Below are 23,503 nucleotides of genomic sequence, written 5' to 3' on the forward strand. Positions count from 1 at the left end.
AGTTTTGAGAAGTTCAAGGGTACAGAACTTGCTGTTTTGTGACCAGCAGTTGTATATCTCTGTTATCTGTCTTTATATAAGCTAAGGCAACTCAGCAGAGACTGACAGCCAATTCAGCGAGAAACAAGCAATGTCAGGAAACTCTGATTTTCAATTTCAGTTGAGCAACTCTGAGCTTTTTGTCTCTTCTCGTTTTTACAATGACACATTTTTACAGCAACAACTAAACCAGGGAAGCAATGTTTAGCCTAAGATGGTGCTGCATTGATTATTTTCATCAGCGATTAATCTATCGAATTGGTATTCTATAAACCGATTAGTTGCCTAGTATAGAATGTCAGAAAGTACTGAAAAATGACCAAGAGTGCAAGAGGGCTGATCCTCAAATGCCTTTTTGTTAGACCAACAATAATAATAATCAATTAACTATCATAGAAGACAAAAAAACTGTGAATATTCACATTTAGGAAGCTTTTTGCTTAGAAAAATACTTAAACTATTAATCAATTTTAAAAATTGTTTGCTGATTAATCTGTTGTTGATCGACTAATTGCTTCAGCTCCAGTGTAAGGACAGACACAAGGCAATTAGGTTGGACCTGTTACACTAAAAGCCTTCTACGGTGTGTGTTGTTTGTGTCTGTATGCAATGTATATACAGTACGTGTATCTGTGCTCTGTGTGTGTTTTGTGTGCTGCAAAGCTTGGAAGCCTTCTGCACACAGTCCTGCCCAGAATCCTACAGCTATGGTCCAACAGCCCACATCATACACCGAGGCCAGCTTAAAAGGGGCCATATGGTGACAGAGGAGAGCGGTGAGGTTGGCACAAGAAGGCCAATGTATGCAATATTTATACATCTTAAAGGCCACATAGCAACATGTCTCTATGTGTGTAGGGCCACGCTAGGCCAGAAAATAAAATGTTAAATTTTAAACGTTGTGCTCTTGTGGAGCCCTTGCTTTTGTGATGAAAGGTGTATAACCGAATTCATGAATTTAAGGTTATTTGACGATTTGAAAGAGCATGCTGGCTTTCAGGGCTCTCCTCCTCTGTTTGTGTGTGTGTGCCCAGACTACTAACACTCTGCTCGGGGTTTGCAGATACACACTCGATGTTGAACAGAATGGAGCTCACCGTTGCCCCTGTATGAGCCCCTCCCCCCACAACATTTTACCACACACACACACACACACACACACACACACACACACACACACACACACACACACACACACACACACACACACACACACACACACACACACACACAGTGAAAAGATCACACAAATTGGCCAACTGTCAAACTGGAGGTTAAATTACATGACAAGCTTTGGAAGAATTGTGCCGAAACACCTCACTGATTAACACTGTATAGGTGACATTACAAGTGCTACCAAGGAATGAGGAGGTAAAATCTGCTAGTTAGAGGCTGTAGTCTTTTGTACATCCAACAGTTGAAAATGTTTAATAGAAATGTCAATTGTGTTAACATTAAAGTATTGTCTAAAATGACTCAAAACCTTAAGTTTGTCCTTAGAAGATAGGTATTGGGGCTGACTACAAACATGGAAGAGTCTCAGTAGATTTAATGGCAATCAGATATATTGTGTGTAAAGTGGATATCATGGCCTGAGTGTGGCGCAAAAGGAAAACTCATGGCATGCCCAAAATGGAAAGGGTTTGTCATTGGAGGACAGCAAATATGTTAGTACTCATCTTGGAAGCTTATGCACACAGTACATTTTGTGGCAGTCTGGATAGTAAATGTTAAAAATAATCTTGCTCTAGATATGTGGATATGAAGAGTTGGACAATGTTGGAATAAAAATTATACAGGGTTTCCACTCTCACACAAACAGGCACTCTGGCACACATACAGTCACACACACACACACACACACACACACACACACACACACACACACGGCTCAATGACAAGCGTCAGAGCTGGAGGGATCAGCAGAGAATTAGAAAGTACATAGCCAGTGTAATTGCAGTGAGATGACGCACATGTACAATTAGCCACTACACAAGTTCATTGGGCAAAAGACAAAGGTCTGATGGTACTAGTCACCTTGGCTCTAACACGTCGTGTGCCATCGAATCTGCCCAAGGTGAAACACATCCTCCCCTGGAGACTGTGAGCCATCAACCCAGGGTTTCTCTCTCTTTAGCCGTGTGTGTGTGTGTGTATGTGCGTGAGTGTGTGTGTGTGTGTGTGTGTGTGCGCGTTTGTCTCCATAGACAGTCTCCATGCATCGTCCCGCTTTGGATGCTGTTACCTGGTGAAGGTGTCAACAACAGTACCCTCCATTTCCTAATATGGGCACCATCTACAGTTTGTGTTCATTTTGACCCATTTTTCTGCCAGAACTTCCCCCTGAATAAACTTTTACTCCTTGGTAATGTTGCCCCTTTGCTTAATATTTCACACTTTTTTCTGGTTTTGGCATTCCTTGTGCATGATGCTATGTCTGTGCAAGCCACATGGTTTCTATTTCACTAACTTCTGGCAATAAAAAGTCCAGAACTGTATTACAAAGCCCGTAACTCCTTTACCAAATGACTTGTTTTCCTTCTGATTATTTCTGACATTTTCATATGCTTCCATTATCTAATCTCTGTCTTAGTTCTTTAAGGTTTTTTTTTTCTGCAGACATAATTAACCAGAGCTATGCAGTATCTTTACCTGCTTGCACCACTCCTCATTAGACTGGAAAGCCTGATCTGTTTTGAAAGACACTACAGAGAAAAGTGCATTGATTTCAGAAGAGAGGATGGAGGAGAGGGAGGGTAGGGGGTGAGTATGTGAGAAGAAGAGAAATGGGGAAAGAGAGAGAGAAGGAGAAGAGAGAGGGAGTGAAAACAAAATGGGAGGGAGAGGAGAGAAGGCATGATAATGAGCCCTCTGACACATCCTCCTGTTTCTATGGAGACCAAGGAGCCAATCGTGTGGCCCTGCTGAGGACCGTACTACTGAAAACAGATAAGAGGGTGGAGAGAGGCGTATGCAGATGCTTCTCTGTGTTTTGAGGCAGTATAATCTCCCTGTAGCTCACCTGCAGGTTGTGTCCTCTTTCTTTTTATTTAGGAGTGGCAGCCTCCCCAGGCACTGGTACCAGTAAAGAATTACCCATCATCCACCATGCTTTAAAACCGAGGCTTCTCATCAGTGCTTATCAGACCTTTATCTTCTTGGCTGTACGACCCCTCCCCCCCCCAAAATCTTCCTCCTCCTCCATCACCAGCCACCACAACCCCCCCCCCCCCCCCATCCGTCAGCCTCTTGGACGCTCCTCGTTACATCACACACACTGCTCTCTCGCTGCCTGTGTTTGTGACTGGGAGGGAGAGGGATAGCAAATGTGAGTGAGCCCGTGTGCGCACGCCGTCTCAGTCACACAGTCCCATTGACCAGCATAAACGATGGACAAACCAAGCGTGTGGCGCGCCGTGGTGAGCAGCACGGACCCTAGGCGAACGCGAGACCCGGGGTCCCACTCAAGCAGACCGGGCTCTGCCATGGGTTACCGGCTCTACGACATGTGAGTAGCATGTTCATTGTGATTGCTGTCAGATAGTATGACAGGCGGGCTCACCAGCTTAGGCGGCACTGGTGTAGCTCCCATTCATGGAGACAGCAGTCGAGTGGGAAGCGGTGGAGGAAAACACGGTGTCTACCTCTCCAGTGTCTATGCTGAGTCATCTATGGCATCCAGACTTGCTCTGTCCTCTCATGTTCCCTTTCTGTGCTCTTAGTAAACAACCTCTCTCTCCAGGGGAGGGGCGACGAGGTGGAACATACGTTTGTTTGCGTGAATGAGATGCAAGTATTTCACCAAGTTGATGAAATATGTGTCTTCATACAAGGTGATGAAACCTGAGTGTTTTGTATTTGCCCACTATTATGACTGCAATCACAACCGAGCCATGTGAGTGATGTTTTTAGAGCCTCGGGTGGCTGAGAAAAATGACTAATTTCTGGGTGATGCTGTGGTAGCTCATACTGGGCACATGAGTTCCTTGCAGCTTGTGCTGTATATTTGTGGGTGTGTGTGATTGGTACAATGTGTATGCGTGTGGAATTACGTGTGTGTGTGTGTGTGTGTGTGTGTGTGTGTGTGTGTGTGTGTAAAATGCGGCTGAGTCTGAGGTGTTATTTTTGGGATAGTGATGAGTCCTACAGTCTGTATGGAAATCTTGCATCTCTACTTCAGTAAATCATGTGTCAGATCTGCTGGGATGAAAGGTGGACAAAATTAGATTTTAGATGAGAGATTTTTTGGTTAGGGTTATTTTTGGTGTGGTGCTGTACAAGAATGGTCTGCACACAATCTACCCTCTAGTACTCAACACCTTCAGTATTTAGCTGAATAAGCATTCTGCTACCTTATTTCTCTGTAGAGGCACATTTAAGTTTGTTTTATTTGCTGTAGTGTGTAGACCCTCTGATTCCTTTACAGTCCTATAAGTGTAACCATGTATGTGAACACTTGAATTTTTCACACATTTACTTACCAGCTGGTGCATAACGTTAATCTGAATTACTCTGCCATGTCATGATCTAATACCATACATGGGGGATCAATCATCTTAATGAGTATGAGACCTTCATGGGTCTCCACTGAGTCCTTCACAGGCAATCTGCTCCTGCCTTCAACTGGCTTGAATCTCTGTCTTGTTTCCATGTGTACAGCGTACAGGAATGCATGAATACATTCCTCAGATTCTCATGTTCCTTTAGTGTACCAGTAATCATAATTTTATTACATGCTGCATTCTGTTTTTGTTGTTGCATAATAGGCAATTGCACATCTTGGTCTGTCTGTAGTTCTGAAATAGGGGCTGAGTTATTTCCCCCCTGTTTCCTTCCAGCTTTTAGTCCAAAGAGAAAGAAACCACAGAAAGTCATGTGACCGGGCCAAGAGGCAGAGCTCTCAGGAAAGTGAAAGTGTGGTGCAAATCAATGGCTTTGTGAAACGGTCGCTGTTGTTGTGGTTGTAAGGGGACAGAGGACATGTGCCACGGATTGACACTAATGTCTTAGTTTGACTGTCTCTCAAACAGACTGATACTCACAGTGCCTGGCCAATGCTCATTTTTAATTAGGAGCTGAAGCAGGATGAGTCTGTTGTCTGTTGTTGTAAATGTCATTTCAGCATCGCTGGCAGGCCCCAGTCCCTCTGGAATGATATTGCTGTGCCTACAACACTGGAAGGCCAAGAGGAGGATAACCTGGACTTGGCCAAAGGCTTTGTTGGCTTTTAAGGATACTACACTTCACTCCTCTGGCCTGAAGGGGATACAGAGGTTGCCTTGGGTAAAATACAGCAAGAATATGTATAGTGTATTTTGTACAGTGGAACAAAATGCATACTCTACATGCAGGGCAAGCTAAAAAAACAAAACAAAAAAAACCCAGACATTTACAATAAGTAATCAAACCAGGTCTGTTAATGTGCTGCCATGTGCTATTTGACAAGGAATTTAGTAACTGGTTGTCATTTAGTTTACTGGTGCAGAGCAAAGCACAGCACATCAGAGAGAGATACTGTATGTTCACACTGCACATATAATACACAAATAATCAAACTGTAATGGTATTGCTACATCTACAGTCCCTGAGTCAGTTTTGTCTTAGGGGTAATGACATGGATCTGTACAGTAGATACTCCACACCAGTGTTGCTGCCCAGCTTCGTTGTTCAGCAGTTATTAACCTTGCAGGTTTGTGCACGAAAAAAGGGATCATCGCTTTCTAATAATATGCTAATTTTTGAAATCCCAGATCATGAAAGATACGCAGTGGAGTTGAGATGTGCCGACTTTTTTTCGAAACTAAACGCTTGGTAATCCTATTGTCCGTGACATTACCATTCAGGAGGTTTGATCTTTGTGCATGGATTATTTTCTGGGATTCATACTCTCTTCTCTGTACTCGGCACACTGAATATATAACATTGCACAGACAAAGTGGCTAATAAACATCAATGGGCTTTACCTATCATTGAGATAATGTCATGCATTCTCAGAGGGCATTCATGCCATATAGCCATTACAGCAGGAAAGCCCATTTCCCATTATTGGCTGAGAGATTCTTAATGTGATGCCCCTGTTCAAGTGACGCCAGTGCTGAATGAAAAAGAGTTTGTCACCAGAGCTGTAAGTCACTGACAGCACATTCCTTCACTTTGAGTCTGCAAACTGAGAGTGAACAAAGACAGCTGCCAGCATAGCTCTGCATATGCCTCCACCGGAGACAGCAACTATAGGATGCATGCTGCTATAGCAATGAGACAACGACTGCAATACAATGCATTGCATCACCTTTCCATCACAAGGGTTGGGCATTGGTAGGGCATGCTGTCAGTTCATATACTGTAGCATCAGTGGATGGGGGCACAACGTTACAGAGCTGTAAGTGAGTCATTCGTTAAAGCCGGGGTACATGCTGGATGAATGTGCAGACCTGTCGGCATAATAACCCTTTGATTTTTCACTTGTCTGATAGCTACATTAACTGTCCATTGCCATAAATGACTACAGTCATTCTGTAAGGTGGACGTGATTATAGCCGTTAATGCACCATCATTGTTACTTAAGTCATTATACCAAGGACTGTATAGCTTATTTATTGACCAACTGTTTGATCTTTCCTTAATGGTTTTGAAAAATTGTAGGACATTCACACCTTAAGATTTCATCTCCTGCTCCATCAAGACAGAACATAATAGAAAGCCATATAGTCTAAAACGGTAGAGCATAATAGATCATAAATATGAGAATGGAGCATAGAAGGGTCAAGAATCACCTCACTAAAGTGTTCTGACCGCGCAGAGCTAAAGAGCCGCAACACCAGATCGGTCTGCCAAATCAAGCAGCTTATGGTACCATTTTCCTTGCCGATGCTACAATAGCATTTTGGCTTTTGCCAAAATAGCACAAACTTGGCTCAGGCCGAGCTCGGTCCGCTCAAAGGCTGTCATTTGCACACTAAAACCGTTTTCAGTGGTCGAGTTTGCAGCTGGAGCTGTGTCAGCCATGTGTAAGGATTATCAAACCAACGGGAGCTGTTGGGCTCTCAGGGGCACATCTCAGTGAGTTAAAGTTTCCTCAGGGGAGTAGCTAGTGTCTGATGCATCCGTGGTTTGAAACAGCCCATAATAAGCTCCTGCCTTTGCCAATAGCAACGTCAGAAGCGACAGCACAGAGGAGAGTTGGGTGCATCAAAAAAGGATCCGTCTCCAGAACATTTTGTTCCTCTGGCAAAAATAAAAACAGATATGAGGATATGTTTATCAGCAACAATGTTACATAATAACAGCCATACCAAGATATCCCTGAGCATGTGAGACATTGATTCTTATTTACATGGTTTTCTGTTTGCTGTTTCATGATTGGAAAAATGACTTTAAGCCATTTCTACAGAGTGCATGCCAACTGACTCATGCAAATACAGTATGTTCTTTCTAGACATATTTTTTGCTTTCATGACACTGGAATCTCTGTGCCACTGAATTTGCTAACTTCATACAAGACATGTTAATCCTATTAGGGATTTTAAACGGTGAATTGTAGTCACATGTTAACGGCTTAGTTATAAGCATGTACAAATCATTCAACAATCCATATCATTCATATAATTATTAAAGAAGATGCAAGCATTTCTTCTGTTTCGTAGTACACTTGAGTGTAGTATTTCTGAGAAACAGCCTGCTGTGTTGAACATGTTCACTGTGCTGGCGGTTCTTTGTTTAAGTGTACCCTCTTTCACAGTGGAGACAGCGCTCCTCATCAGTTCTGTTACCCGGCCTCAGGTTATGAAAGCCTTCAAGATAGCTGGCAGAGTCGGAAAACTGTGGGATCCACCTCCAACCAGCCACAGAGGATTTTTTCTCCCTTTTTGTTCTCTTTTTCTTTGCCTTGCTGTTTGTCTGTGACTGTGCTTTCTGCTTTAATACAAAGCCAAAGCTGGAGGAGGGAGTCAGTCTGCTGTTACTATGGATCTCCCCCCTCCTTCATGTGTCTTTCTCTATCTTGTCCTGCTTTTGTCTCTACATCCTCCTTCTCTTTCTCTTCTGTTCTGTCTGTCCCCCCCCCCCCTCCATCTATCTTCTGTGTGGATGCTTTCAGGCTGGGGGCTAAACAGCTGTACTTTACAATCGATGCAAGAGCTTGTGCTCATGCGAACTGCTATAACTTTCATGTAAGATTGTCTCTCCAGAGTACCTTGTAAAATGATATGGAATGGTCTGCACTGTAGTATACACTTACATGCTAGTCAGATACTCTTAAGTTTCTGTGCCTCCATCTTTGCCAGTAATGGTATCAACAATTCTCGCTGAATGCAGCAAGTGTTTTTTTAATTCTAAATAGAAGAGGATGCACAAAGGTGTGACACATCGGTAAGGCACATATGTAAATAGTTGAGGTTGGACAGTATAAATCACCATCATAAATCATCCTGTTGTTCAGTTTTAAGCTGCATTTCCTATGCAGCTGACATAAACTGTGTTTAATGATCTAAAAAGGTGTGTTGTTTTTGTGTAGAGATGTTAAAATCAGCCACTCATGTTCTGAGCTCTGCCATTTATTGAATGCTTCTCAGATGTGGTATGAATAAGAAATAAATTAATTTCCATGATGTATTGTGTTCATGTACTCTGAGTGAATCAGCATGCCTGTCACACTCCTTGGCTCCTTTATAAGCTTTGAAAGCATGGAAGCTACTCCAATCTGCCACTAGGGGGTGCACTTTTCTAACACATCCTTTCAGACAGGCTGCCTGTCCTTCACACAGACATTATGAGCTCATGTCCTTGTGTGTACTTTAAATCCTACTTATAATGATGTTTTATCGTGGATTTTCAGTACAACTTTGCAAGCTCTCATTCTATGATATATGATGGTTATTATATATTGTGCCATCTCCATCTTTCTTATATAGTTTCTGTTTGAGTGGATCAGTTTGCAGGAAGGCCTAACAAGACAAAAAAAAGGTCAGGGTTAAAATAAGGGGCCACCCATAGCTGTCATCTTGTTGTATGTATAATCTTTTAAATTCTTGCTTCAGGTTTTTATCCATGCATTGTTTCTCCATGGTATTGCACAAGCATGAGTAGGACTCTCTTTCACCCCTTCTCACATACCGTTGACCATAGGAGGATTTTCTGTTGAAGTGCTTATTGACTGCACATCTCCTGCTCAGAGCAGGTCATAATGAAATCCTTAGGGCAGCGTAATAGTGATTGACTGGGTCAGTCACAGGGAGAAGTGGGATCCCTGCACTGTAATGCTCCATATCCGTCCACATCAATGTACTACAGTATGATCCACTAGCAGCACCAATGTGAAGACAATAATGAGGCCATTTATTCAGATTGATGGCTGAGCAGATATATATTTTATAGCCATTTGATTTGTGAAACATTGTAGATTCATATTGAAAAACCTGCAGTGCAATGGGGGATTTTAGTCAGGAAGATAGGAAATATTTGTCATATTTTCTTATCCTCACCATACTTTTTGCACACTTTATAACTTACAAAAACATGCTTTTGGTAGCTTTATGTCACCCATTTCATAATTGACTCTGACCTCTGCAGAAATGCACTGACATTGTTTTTTTAGGGTTTATACAAGCATCACAAAGGGGAATCCTTGCAGACACAAGCACACTACATGTAACCATGTATTTCTGTTGCATGTTCCTCCGAAATGGTCTGTCATTTTTCACTCTTACCTTTTTTTTAAATGGTGAAAAATGTAATTTGTCACTGGAGACCCTGTCAAACATTGAAAATGCGGGCGTCCTGCAGATGTTAACTCACACTCACAGCTAGCATTACTTTGGTGTGGGCAGAAGGTAGGCACGCATTGTGATACGTAGAAAGAATGTTCATTTTACACTGCACTTTAAAGCACAAACCGTTGAAACCAGTTCATCACACACATGGACATGCCAATGCATGCCATGTTGAATGAGCGATCTATCCATCTACTTATTAAATCATCTCCTGTTGTGCTTGTATACACACTTACTCAGCTCTTCACCCTACAAAAACAAATAATAGTGTGTCATGTGTGCTTGAATGGGAGCCACCTGTGTTTTATGCCAGTTAGTGCAATACGTGCTGTTCTTTGCCCTTGACAAACTCTAGTATGTTCTGCTCAACAGTGGGGGTTCCACCCACACTCACCACTGAAGGCAACCAGACATGAATTAGAAAGAGGGAACTAAACAGGTTCTCTATTTGGCATGAACCACATGAGTAAATCATCAAGATGATCAACAGACATAATGGAAAATGGAAATATATATCGCTAAATATTATCTTATAATCTGCTCTAAATGTAATTCCCAACAAATGATGTGTAACCACTGAAATTCAGAGTTAAGATATTTTAACTGGAAGATAATCACACTTGTTATGTGGGGAGAGTGTGAAATGTTAACTCGCTGAAAGCTATTTTTCATCAATGAAGATTGAGATGAAGAGCATGGTTAAAGACAACTCTGTCAGTGTGTGGTCATTTTCTGTGAGATGTGTGTAAATCAGGAGCCCTGCGTTGTGACAAAAGGCTGATGAATAGTCTGTAGATTAATTAATTCCTTAGTGTCCCTGCTGTTCACACAGGCTCTCAGTATAGCCTTTGTGCTGCTCTAGCCTTTCTATATCTTCTTGGCTTGGGAAAATGGAGGAAGCCCATATTGTGCCAGGAGGTGTGTGAAAAGGGTCATGTGGAGATCACTTGTCAGACGAAACAGATCTAACTATACCAATTAGTGTGTTCATGTGTAAATATGCACACACATTAATGAATGTTTGCTTATTTGTGTGTTTGCATATGCGACTCTACTTGTTTGTGTACATATGCAGTATTTTCAGTGTTTGTGTGTTCGGACTCTGACAGTGGCTGAATATTGATGAGAGGCCCTTCCACACCCCTTTCCCATGACTGCTGGGACTGGGTGGCACTGCAGCGTGGCACTGCATCTCAGGCAGAGAAAGAACAGCACTGTGCTTGTGTTCAAGTGCTAAAAAAACCTTTAGCAAGAAGAGAGAGCAACGCTCTGTGTCTTATAAGTCTTACAGCTCTGCTAAGCAGCACTGCAGCACATTTGGACATGCTTCTAATAAAGACACACACCTCTTTGATCCAGGTTTAACATACTGGCCCTCTTATGCACAGGAATTCAATTTCACCACATTCTCCCTGCATACCTCTGACACTGCACCATTCATATATCAGCCTTACAGTTTAATTCAGTTCATGAATCACTCAGTTGACCATAACTGAGCATTTGCTCAAGCAGTTTATGTGCAATTGTGTTTTTTGTAATGCTTCCATGACCTTGATGAGATAAGTAAAGCAACAGTTCCCTTTCCTTTACTAGACACTGAAAAAAATGAGAGCACTTGAAGCTCATATTTATTTAAACAAAGCGTGTGTATAAACTCATGTGGTCATACAACATTGCAGCAGCCCCTCCCCGCTGAAGAACCGACCAATAGCAGACTGCTCTGCTAGGCTTCCATTTGAAGCTTCAGTAGTACGGTAGTGTTGCCCGGCAACCAGAATCGGCACATTTCTGGGAGGTCCTGTGTGGATGGCAGTACCAGTAAGAGGGAGAGGGAGAAAGAGAGAGAGCAAGAGGCAGAGGATCAGGAGAAGGGGACAGAGATAGGAGGAGGTTCAGGATTTAACTATAGGAAGGAGAAAAGGAGGAGAAGCATGGCATTAGGCTGAAGAAAAAGTGAGAGAAAAGACTCTCGCCTCATTAAAAAGTTTGTTTGTGCAGCAGAGGAGGAGGCCATTGATGATCCCTGTTGAGTCTGTGCCTGTTCAAACAGGGATACGCGACTATTGGAGGATTCTTGCTCGTATCTGCGCTCCTACACATTCTAGTACCTGTGCATGCTGGAGCAGGGAAGAGCTTCTGCTGTAGCCATGATGTCTCAGAGGATCCCGGGCTGACGCACTGTGTTTAGGGACCAGCACAGAGGACAGACCAACTGACCTGGATAGGAGCTAAAAGAGAGCCGATGCAGCCAAATTAGAGCTTATTTGGAATAGTGGATCCTGAGCATTAATACTGGGTCTGAATCAGTCCTTAAGAGGGTTCTTAAAAGGCCTGGCTTCCTGGGTTGGTGATGACTGAGACAGGTCCAGCAGTAATGTGGTTGTTCTGGGCGGGTTAAAACCACTCAAGCTGTCATCCAGTGGCAGTGGCGAGGCTAGAGCTCCAGAGGAGGACAGATCCCACGTCCACGCCAGGGATTCACTGGCTGAAGAAATGAGCAGGGTCCTGCGCTTGTGGTGCCATGGTACTTTTTAATGTTGTTGGATCCCACTGCTCTTCTACCCTGTTGATTGTCTGAACCCAGGATGTGGAAGTTCAAAGCGTTTTGCCTGGATTACTGGCATGTGCTGTGTTTGCACCCACACAACAACTTTTATAAGAGGTATGTTTTAAAAATGGCTATGATCTGCAGTCACGTTTGGCTTAGATCGTTTGTTGTACTTCTTGCGCTACATGTTTCGGAAAACTCTCATCATCTAGAGGGCTGTCAGCTTGCTAATGTTACTGTCTGTGTTGAAGTACTCCCAACATTAAGCAAATCCATATGATTTTAGACAGACCCTAGTATTACTTCATCAAAGCTTGGCTGATTGATAGAGAAACTGTTGTGGTGCTCAGCTTTGCATGCTGACATACTGGCTGCCTGAGAGAGACATTACCCAGGAGTGCGTGAGCTGGCTGAACCACCATCGATTTTTTTTTTAGAGCGAACCAGGTTAGGACTGTTTTGTAGAAGCACTTGGTTAAGTAACTTGGCACTTAGAATGATCTTGTTTGTGTCGGTTGTCTGTTTAGCGTTGGCACTGCTGAAAAGCACGCGATGAGCTGGCTCTGACTAAATTCATTCATCTCTGTCCCACTTGGATCTCTCCTCTGTCACCTTTCACCTACTGCATTATCTGCGCCTGATTACTGAGTTAGCTAGCTTTGCAGCTCGCATCCTCGCCGCAACATGCCAATCATGTCATCAGATTTGATTTAATGTCTTTTGGTGACACTTCACACAGCAGTAAATCAGAGGATGCAAGATATGTAGTAGCTTGAACATTTCCTCTTCTTTGAACATATTACAATACAGGTTTTACCACTGACATGTATTTTTCGCAGCTATGCCCAGGTATGTTAAAAAGGTGAACACTCCTCTCTCACACTCAGTAAATGACTCACCCCATCCCCCTGCTGCCGTGTTGAGACCATTTAAAAAAAAACAACCTCTGCTGTCTTTTTCTGCCTATCACAACACAGATATCTGATGCTTCAGATTCCATAGATACATTCCACCCCCTCAAACTGAGATGCACATTAAACTGTTTTGCACAAAACAACCACTATTCTGTTGAAGATGAAAAGAAAAAGACAGATATGAATGGATTTTCGACGATGACAAATGTGCTTTAATGTTTGGGTGGTCTTCACTTTTAGCTCAATAGATGCTCTGTAATCTCACATGTGTATTTCAAGCTGCAATTTCAGCTTCAAAGGACTGCAGTTCCTCAGAATTGTTACCTCACTCTTATTACACATCATTTGGATCCCAGATCCAAGGTTTTGCAGTTGTACAGACAAGAGCAACCATATTGTTGGTCCATTTTCCTCCTGCTACCCCAATAACATCCCACTGGTTATGTTTGCAAAGGTTTTCCTTCTTGCGCATCCCGTCGTGCAGATGTTTGATGTCTGATTTAGAAGCAAGCTACGGTGTGAAGACACTGATCCCGTACCTGTGAAATTCAGGAGCACATGCCTGCTGTCACATCTCTATATGCTAATGCAACACACACACACACACACACACACACACATATATATATATATATATATATATATATATATATATAAAAACACAGTTTGTCAAGAGCATTAGTATTCAGAAGGTGAGAATACAGTATGTCCGTGATTTATTAATAATGCATCACCGATTTAGTTGGCATCTCTTCTTTGAACGTAGGCTTCAGGGAACCCCCACAGCTGTTGGTGCTACCTCAATACCAAATGCCTATGGTATTATTAGCATATTTTTAGTCAGATTTTTGATATTGTAGGGTTGTGTGTAGGGCTGCACGATATGAGGAAAATATGCGATATGCGATAACGTTGTTGAATATCGCAATAAAGATATTACTTGCGATAAATAAATAGATATTAAAGTGTACTCAGTTCTGCAGTTCTGCTGCTTTCAGTATTCTTCTAAAATACAACACATTGCTTGGTGAATTCAAAACAAATCATTTCCAACATTCTTTTATTGAACAATTTCAACTTTGGATTGAATATAAAAGGCACCACTAAAAAAAGAATCACATTACATTTTAATGTGGGGTTTTCTACTGATATTTTCTTTCAACTAACACAAAAAAAATGTGTTTTGTGTCTATCGCGATATGTCGCAGCCTTTCGCAATGTGTCCAGTATATTGCGCCAGTTGATATTGCGATGGCGATAAAAAACAATATATTGTGCAGCCCTAGTTGTTTGCAGCATTTGCATGTGGTCTACTTAGTTCAAAATGATTAACTAAATATTTTGCTAACTACTGCTAATGGCGGATCTCAGTCTGTGACTCAGTGGTCTTTGGCATTATTTAGGAAGACTGTTGATTTTTTTCCACACAATGTGAACGACTCATAATGTGTCTAATCCCACAGAGTTACTGGAATATCCTGGTCATTGGGCGTAACTCATTACATTGCTCTGGCTGCACTGTTAACATAGTCAGATTGTATCCCAGGACTGAGACTGTGTTGTTAAAGCAAGGTCAGTGTAGTAACTCAAAACAGCCTCTCCCAGCTGCTGAACTGGGGTTCACCCTCCCTCCTGCGTGGCCTTCCCATTGAGAGCAGTGTGATTGTTGGACATGTGCCCATGTATTACCATACACACAGGGACTGCAAGCTCTCACATGCTCTTTCTATCTCTCCATTTATTTCTATCACTCTGTTTCTGCCTCTCTGTCTTTCTTTCTCTTACAGTCACTTCCACATAAACACAAGCACACATCAAACACACAACATAGGCCCTGCCCATCACCATTGGGGAGCAGCAGATGAGTGAAAGATTGCATTGGACGGCACAAAAGGGAAGGGGTGTCTGCAGAGAGCAGAAAGAGGACTGGTGTGTGTTTCGTTGTGGGTGGAGAGATTTTGTTAAGAAGAGGGATGATTTTCTTCTGCTATACGTACTAAGCCTTTACCTTACTTGGTCATCAGACAGCTTGCTAGAGCAGCAACTCTGCGCCCAACATAAACTAGGAGCAGGGAAAACTTCGAAAAGGCACAGACAAAGTAACTTTAGCAGTGAAAGAATGAATTTCTCTGTGGCTTTTCTATGGAAAGTGAAGGATGTGGGGTGTAATTTGTGGTCGAGAAGGGAGTGAGCACAGACTGTGCTTTTGGTGGCTCTTTTAGGGGGAGTTGCTACAGTTTAGTGTTTTTTTTAAACTTTTTTTTTTAAAACTTCCCTTTAGTGCCATGCGCACTTTTTTCGGGTATGTCTGATGCCTCCGGTGATGTCACTGCCATGTGGAATGCGATGTGGAAGTACTGCATTACCAGCCGAACTATAAGGTAGGAGAGCATCCGGCATAGACCAGTGTGGACGGCAGTGGCCTGCAGAATAAGTGGTGGTTGTCGTTCCGACCGACCACAGCAGTCTGTGCAGATATTTCTGACGTTCGACTGATTAAATAACATTCCTGTCTATATGCTCAAGCTTGATGGTTTCCTTTCCAGAACCACGGAAATATATAATCACTGGCACACAGCTGAAAAGGCAGAGAGTGAACAGTAAATACATTCCAAGGTCTTTCAGGGCAGTCTACTTTATCAAGGACGTGTCTTCGATAATCAAGTCTTAATAATCTTGCCATTTGTTTTTTTTTTTAAATCTCTTTTAAGCCTTATTATCATTTAACTTTGTCTTAGAGTAGAAGTGTACAGCAGGAATGTCCTCTGACATACAGGGTTCAGATCACTCTCTGAATGAACATAGAAACAAGCAGAAAGATTTTATTATTTTGTATTACATAGAACTAGGGCTGAACTATTTTTGAAAATAATCTAATTGCGATTTTTTTCCCAAATATTGCGATTCGATTATTTTTTAAGCTCTTTGTCTTCTGTATTATTCAACAAAGACAAACAATAAACCATTTTATAGTATGAACAACACACAATTACACACTAGACAGTTAAAAAAGTAAAAATATAGTATACACACACACACACACACACACGTGTATTTTTTTTTTTACAGTGCATAGAGGAGCTGCCTCCAGCCCCTCCCCCTCGTGAAGTTGCGTGCTGTCGTGTGCACTTGCTCAGAGAGGCTATCGTTACGTTAGCTAGTTGCTGGTGTTCTTGCTGTGGGATTAACTGTACTAATAAAACTGTTGAAACACCGCGGCCACGCTGCTGTGAAAGCACCCCGAACGTCATTTATCAGTCTGACTGTTACCCCTCTCAGTGGCAGCTCCTCCACTCATATCTTTATAACGGAGCTAACCGCTAACCGGAGCTAACCGCTAATCAGAGCTAATCGTTGCCAACCGAGCCTTCAGTTCTGCGTTCCTGTATCCATTAACTGCACGTATGGACTCGAACCAGAATAAAACCCTTCATTTTATTAAAATGGCTGTAAAAGTTTTAAACTACAACTCAGAGTTGTTTGAATGACAGAAATCAGCTCAAGGTACAGTGTAGCGTTAGCGTGCTAGTTGATGCTTTCTCTGCGGAGTGCAGACTGATTTGCTCTCGCGAGTCATGTGACCAAATCGCAGCCTTTGCGATTAGGAAATCGCGTTTTAACATATCGCGATATTATCGCAAATGCAATTAATCGTTCAGCCCTACATAGAACAGATTTCTTCCTCTTATTATCTGAGTGATGGAATTATGTGATTGACTGACCGATTTTGTTTTTATTTTCCATTGTACATTTCTGTTACTTTCCAGTGATTCTAATTATGTAGCCTGCAGGGAAAGTCAAAAGTACTGTATCTGTTTTGTAGCACTCCTGTAACTCGCACAATGTTGACCTCTCCAAACATACAGGCCTTTTAATATAATCTACTATAATAAACTGCTCCTTACTGGCAGACAAAGCAAATATATAGGGAGGTTCTCAGCCATCGTATCAGTCATCCACCCAAATGTATACATAACTCTGAACATTAGAAACATTTTTGAGGACAATACCAATATAGATGTTTAAGAAATCTAAATCTGACGTAAATGAGCCAATATTAATTTTTATCAATATAGCAATAATAACGTTATCACTGATCTGATATTAAAATAAAATCTATATTCCAATATATCATCCAAGTGTCATTTCAGTTTATCACACCATGTTGAAACTTTATTTTCCTATTTCAATTAATATTTTGTCATGGGTCTGTGATAAAAGACTGTAAAGGCTTACATCTGTAAATGAGTGAAAAGCTTTAACATTTAATCTAAAAAACTTTTATTTGGTTTAGTTTTCATGACTTCTATTAGAAATTGTTCTTTGTTACTGCAGTTTTGTTTGCCTAAATGTACTGATAAAACAGAAGACAGGTAGTAAAAGCACCGAATACACCCTTATACTAAATAGAAATCTAAAATTGGGCTACTTTTTTTCAATTGCGCGGGTTCTAGGCTCTGATTGGGCTATTTTTTTGTCAGCAGCAGTAAGCCAAAATCCTCCTTACTCGTCCTTAGACCCCTCTCCCTTTACTGTCTATCCTATCCTTTCCTTCTATATCCCCCTCCCTTCCCTCTTTCCTTGATGGAACATGGGGGAAGAAAAACAAAGCAAAAAGAACAGTATTTTTGAGCAAATGGAGGTAAACAACCTGAATGGGTTAATGCCAACCTGTTAAATGTCTGAGAGATTAAAGTAACAAGGTGATTCATGACTGAGACAGGAATCCAGTAGCAGTGACATCGTAGACACCAGGGTACATCTGATATGACTCTGTGTCAGAGAATACGCCGGCAGCATTACTTATTTAATGTGTGCAGGTTTGGAGCTTGTCACTAGTGCCTCCTCGTCCCATAGTGGATATCTATGGGAAGGAGTACATCTGAGTGAACTGGGATGTTAAACACCGCCTGACAGAACTTCACTGCTTCATAATAGGTAAATGCCTCCAACAGGATTTATCTCTTGGGACATTAGCACACATCGGTGTTGGCCTGAACTGGACCTATAGTGCTGTAGAGTAGGAGATTCAACATGAGAGCAGGCACTGACCCAATTGTTGGTCCTGTGCTTTGCTAGGCTGGCTTTATGACAAGTGAAGTCTTTGGGTTGAGAGGAACTGCTTGTAATGGAAAAGTAGCAACCTGCCAAAGCGAGCTTGCAGTTCCACTGTGGTGGGTGAAAAAATACTCTCCGGGGTGGAAAAGCTTAGACGTGTCTAGGATGGAAGCCGTATTCTGGTCAGAAATGTCAGGATGATGGAGATCTCAAGTTGCAGTTAGCCTGAACAAAAAAGTGGACTGTTTTTCTTGCCTTGCAGATTTGGTGCTGAATAGATTAAGTTCATAGTAATGTTCCTTTTGTAATTATTCTTCCACAGAGGTGGACCACAGTCACACAGACTGGTGCCAAGCCCAAATGTAGGTGTTCATATTTGATTTATCATATTTCCGCTCACCTATTTAGTAAATTTCTTTTTTTGCACTCATGCTTGTCGAAATGCATATCCAGTGGAAAATAGGTGTACACTGCAACAATCTGTATCCTCAGGCTATTGCCATTGGCTGGCCTCCACAGTGGGGTGCATCATTATGGATGTTTTTTTTTTTTCCTTTTCTTTTTTATCAGTGACCAGAGAAAAGAGCTCGCTATGTGTTTGTGCTTTGGTTTTCAGAATCTGAGGTTTATTTATCTAAAGCACTTTATACACAGGCATTTTTTGATCTATGCTTAAGTTGCAGTCATTGTCCACTCCACTGAATAATTTACACTTGTGTCTCTCCCAGAGAGACATTAGCATTGTGTGGGGAAGATCTCTTCTTCTACTTTTATATCACCTTTTAAGAATATTAGTTTTCTGCCTGGCTTCCTTGTTTGCTGAACGGACATCATTTCATCATTACATGATCATAATGGTCATTACATTAATAAATGGGCTAATGTGGTGTGGCCGTAAGGAAAAGGCTTGAGAATAAACTACAGTCTAACTGTCTCCTATTGCTGCAGGGTTGCAACATTATGGGAGAATATATTTGGGAACATTGCCTCTGCTGCAGTATCTACACTGCTCATGTTAAGCTGTATAGCTTTTTGAAATGCTAATCATCTGAGGAAGCCAGTTTGTTTACTCTAATGCTGAAGAATGCCACCCTCTAGAGAGAGCGCGTGTCAGGGTGTTTACTGAGGTGTCTGATGAGGAAAATGTATACAGTACAAATAAAGATGCATACATCAGGAAAAATTGTCATGTTTTAATAATGTCTGTTTTGTACACGTTATACTGTATGTATGATTAAAGCATGGCCAAAATATGTATTCTGCTCTGCTCTGAGTGATGAGTGGGGGACTGTGAAAGCTCAGATGGAAACACAGGCACTGGCTTTTTTGCTGTTACTCTACATTTGATGACATATTCCTTTGCATCTCTTCACAGCGCCTGCCTGGAGAATAATGAGGGTGTGTTCTGCATTAACTTATGTAATGGTGAGCGCAAGGAGGGGTGGGATGGGGGGGGGGGGGGGCAGTGAAGGAGGATGGGGAGAGGGGAGAAGAGAAGAGTGATGAGCTCATGCTGCTGCACTGCAGCTCTTCTATACACACTCTGCACCTTGTAGTTGCTGTGCCATGTGCACTCTCTTGCCCGTGCACAGATGCATATACAGTATACCGTCTCGGTTAGTCAGTCTTCAGTTTATTGATTGATTCATATACTGTACCTATTTGTATCCACATGCAGGCAAACTAAAAAGGAACAGTTCATTATTGCAAAATTAGAGCTATAGCTGCAAAATCAATTACCTGTTAACTATTATTACTATTATATTATAAATAAAAATTCTCTGATTCCAGCTCCTTAAATGTTTTCTGGTTTCTTTACTCTTCTGTGACAGTAAACTGAATATCTTTGAGTTGTGGAGAAAACAAGACATTTAAGGATGTCATCTTAGAATTTGGAAAACACTGATTAACATTTTCTGACATTTTATAGACCAAACAACTAATCGATTAATCGAGAAAATAATCGACAGATTAATCGACAATGAAAATAATCATTAGTTACAGCCCTAATTAGAGCCAAATGCATTGTTCTGCTTTATAATCTGAAGGCTGGCGTGCCTGGTCTTCACATCATCTCTCTGTGCTTTTTCTATGAATGGGAATCAGTGTGTGTGTGTGTACACTGTCGTGTCCTGTAGCTGCACCACTGGTACAGCGAGCTGATGCTCAGCTGCCAACAAACTGAGCCTCCAGAGCTCAGGTTGGTAATTGCTGCTAATCCACCAACTCTTTTCAGTGACATAGCTGACCCTCATTATCCAGAGTGTGTTTTGATTTATGTCAGAAATGAGCGAGGTGGGGTAGGGTCAGGGGGAGGAGTTGATAATAGCACGACAGTGCATTTACTTTATAAAGTTGTCCCTTTGGGGGCTTTTAGCTCTGTCTCAGCCTGCAATGAATAGGTGAATAAATGGATAAAATATTGTTCTTGGCAAAAGACTAAACATTCAAACATAATTGTCCAAGATTCACAATGCTAATGTCATGGATAATTTGTAGCACCACTGGGAGAGGGGGCATGCATTATCTGTATACTCTGTGGCTCTATTATTTAAGGCTCATTATGAGCAGAATCTCATTTTTTCATCATGAATATTTGAGGGAGAGTGAAATAAAAATGCTGACAGGGAGGCTGGGACTGTGGCTGGTCATTATAGTTAAATGTTTATCCTGATTGGACTAATTGCTCTGAGCTGTGTGTAAATGCAGGCCTGTTTTTTTGAACATACAAAGACGTCTATAACTTCTAACGAGACGGACAGTGGATTTTCTTTCTGTCAGCCTTAGCTGTTACCTTGACAACTGGCCTCAGAGATCTGTGCACGTGCATGAAATTGTGATAAATACTGCTTTCAATCTATGAGGCCGCGTCCACAGAGACTCATGTAATGCGTGTATCACTCAGGGTCCCATAGTCACATGACTTTTCTTCTCCGTGACATCATTCACCAAGGTTCATTCATACCAGACAGATATTCCCTATCTGTATTGATTTTATTTCTTTAGACTGCAATTAATCTGGCAACAGAAAATCAATCACTGGTTCACAGGAGTTGAATTATTGATAATGTTCAGTATCATTATTATTACTAGTTGCAAATTACAGTGGGAAAGCCTGTGTAACTTACTGTATGGCATCTGTTTGTTTTCTTTACCCAGACTGGAGACAGTTCCTTTCAAATTAAGGGCCAGTCAAGTGAGACTAACTATCTAAGAGATAAAACCTGTCTCCTCATACAGACCCGGACATGTCCGCCCGCAGCTTAAATAAGCTCCTTTGGGAACTAGAGAATAATTCCTCTCTCACTATCTAACTCCTTTCTCCCTGCACATTTTCTCCCTTTTTAAAACAGTAACCCTCCCACTGCTGCTCTACTTTACATTAACTTGTTTCCTTGGCCTCTCTTGATAAAGACGAGTGGGAGTCTTTTGATCAGTCATATATCCCTAAACTCTAAATTAGTCTCAGTACAGCATTGACTGTACACTAGCACCATCTGTTGGTAGAGAGACTTTAGGACAGCTGTCTTATTTGCATCTTCCTTCCAGTGTGTGGATGGCTTTGACTGTATTTTTCCTAAAGAAGCAGACAGTTACTCGTCATAGTGTTTTGCCTGTTAATGGCCACTCAGCCAATTGACTAGGGGGTTCTGCTGTGAGTATGTCAAGGGCAAAGAGCTAAGTAATTAAACAATGGAAGATATTTTAAGTCAACTAAATGAGCAGTCCTAAATTCCACTGTGAGCCATAGGTGAGTGGAGAGAAGACAAATTAAGGCAGATGGGGGATCTTGCCTTGTCTGGAGTCCCACGGAGGCTGCTGCAGCCTTGTAGCCTGTTTCTCTGGCTTTTCTCCCAGATTGACTGCCCAGGCTAACTTAACAGTTCTGATATAATAATGATTTTTACAGGGAGCAAAAGTATATATTTATTTAGTAGAATGAGTCTCACATCTGTTATTTCTGTCCTGAATGTGTTTTGCAAAACGAAGAGGAAAGATATCTGGCTAACAGTTTTATTTTTATTTAAATCATAGGAATCCACAACACCAAATGCGTGCTCATTTCTAAGAATCTCTGCTCGTTCTGCCTTGTGAGTATTGACATGTTTTCAACAGATATGGCCAACTGGACAGAACTGGCCTGAGCAGGATACAAAAGCAGAGGAAACATGGAGAGGTGGATGTTTGCAGTTCATGCAGTCTTAGACTGTTGCTTACAGAAACATTTTCAGCTCCCCCAGAATTAAATCCCACTATCACATCTTGTACTCTTACACTTTTGCCTGAATTAGAAGGATATATGGTCACAGATTTTTTCACCCGTTTTTGATTGTCAAACTCAAACCTTTGTGTTTGACAATGCAACTAAATGTGATTCATATTCTGGTTTCTCTTCAGATATAAACAGATTATTAGATGACCTGTTATCTAACTACATTTTGGATTGCGCTCGGGCTGTGTGAGGATGTGTTCTGGTTGAGAGCTCAGATTTCCCCTTCAGCAACACCATGTGTCCTGAAGAGGGAGGGAAGAAAAAAACAATCGGTGACCTTGCAGAGCTGCAACACGCAGGCTCCGGACATGTCCCCACTGAACCATAGACATCAACACAGCAGCTGAATAAATGACCACAGACCAGGGTAGAGGCATGTTGCGGGTGAGAACGAGAAGACAGCTGATGGTGGAAAGAGCGAGAGAGATAGACTAATGAAAGAAAGAGAGAGATTCAAAGAGAGTGAGGCTGTGAGGGACACAGCTGAGTGAGGCAGGGGGAGGGTGCTGTGTGAGGAGAGCCTCCTCTTTTCATTGACGTTAGGGGAATGTGCTGATTAGTGGAGAGTAAATCAGTCAGATGGAGGCTCCCAGTTTCTTGTGCCTGACAAAGCCAGTCTAGCTTTCCAGTAACTACGGTCACCTTACCTTTCAGTAGCAATTTGTCATCAAAGCCTGGATCTTATTTCACAGTGTATAGGCCAACCCGGACATAGATGTGTGGAGGTAGGTGGGCTCAACTCTGAAGGTGTGTGTGTGTGTGTGTGTGTGTGTGTGTGTGTGTGTGTGTGTGTGTGTGTTTGTGTGACCTCTCTGGCTGTGAAGTGCAGGTTCATAAAGGTTCTGTTACGGAGACAGCAGCTGTTTCCATTTTCAGACACTGCAGGTGTGTGGTGAGCTGGCGT

The 23,503-nt window shown here is 41.9% G+C and overlaps 1 protein-coding gene across 7 annotated transcripts in view; it reads left to right on the forward strand.

Annotated features, from left to right (window-relative positions):
• The window catches only part of LOC116062059 (IQ motif and SEC7 domain-containing protein 1-like), an 89,770-nt gene that overhangs the window by 37,553 nt on the left and 28,714 nt on the right, over positions 1-23,503 (forward strand). Inside the window, exon 1 of one of the 7 annotated variants that reach the window (XM_031316540.2) lies at positions 3,301-3,547. The exons of 3 other annotated variants lie outside the window; for them this stretch is intronic. In XM_031316540.2, the coding sequence (XP_031172400.1) occupies positions 3,429-3,547 (119 nt within the window). In that variant the 5' untranslated portion in view covers positions 3,301-3,428. Of the gene's footprint in view, positions 1-3,300; positions 3,548-11,664; positions 12,469-15,206; positions 15,650-22,996; positions 23,325-23,503 lie in introns of those variants that run through there. 3 more of the 7 variants (XM_031316544.2, XM_031316543.2, XM_036008035.1) reach the window with 3 other exon arrangements.

This window comes from Sander lucioperca, chromosome 12, assembly GCF_008315115.2.
Source record: "Sander lucioperca isolate FBNREF2018 chromosome 12, SLUC_FBN_1.2, whole genome shotgun sequence".
NCBI classification, from domain to species: domain Eukaryota; kingdom Metazoa; phylum Chordata; class Actinopteri; order Perciformes; family Percidae; genus Sander; species Sander lucioperca.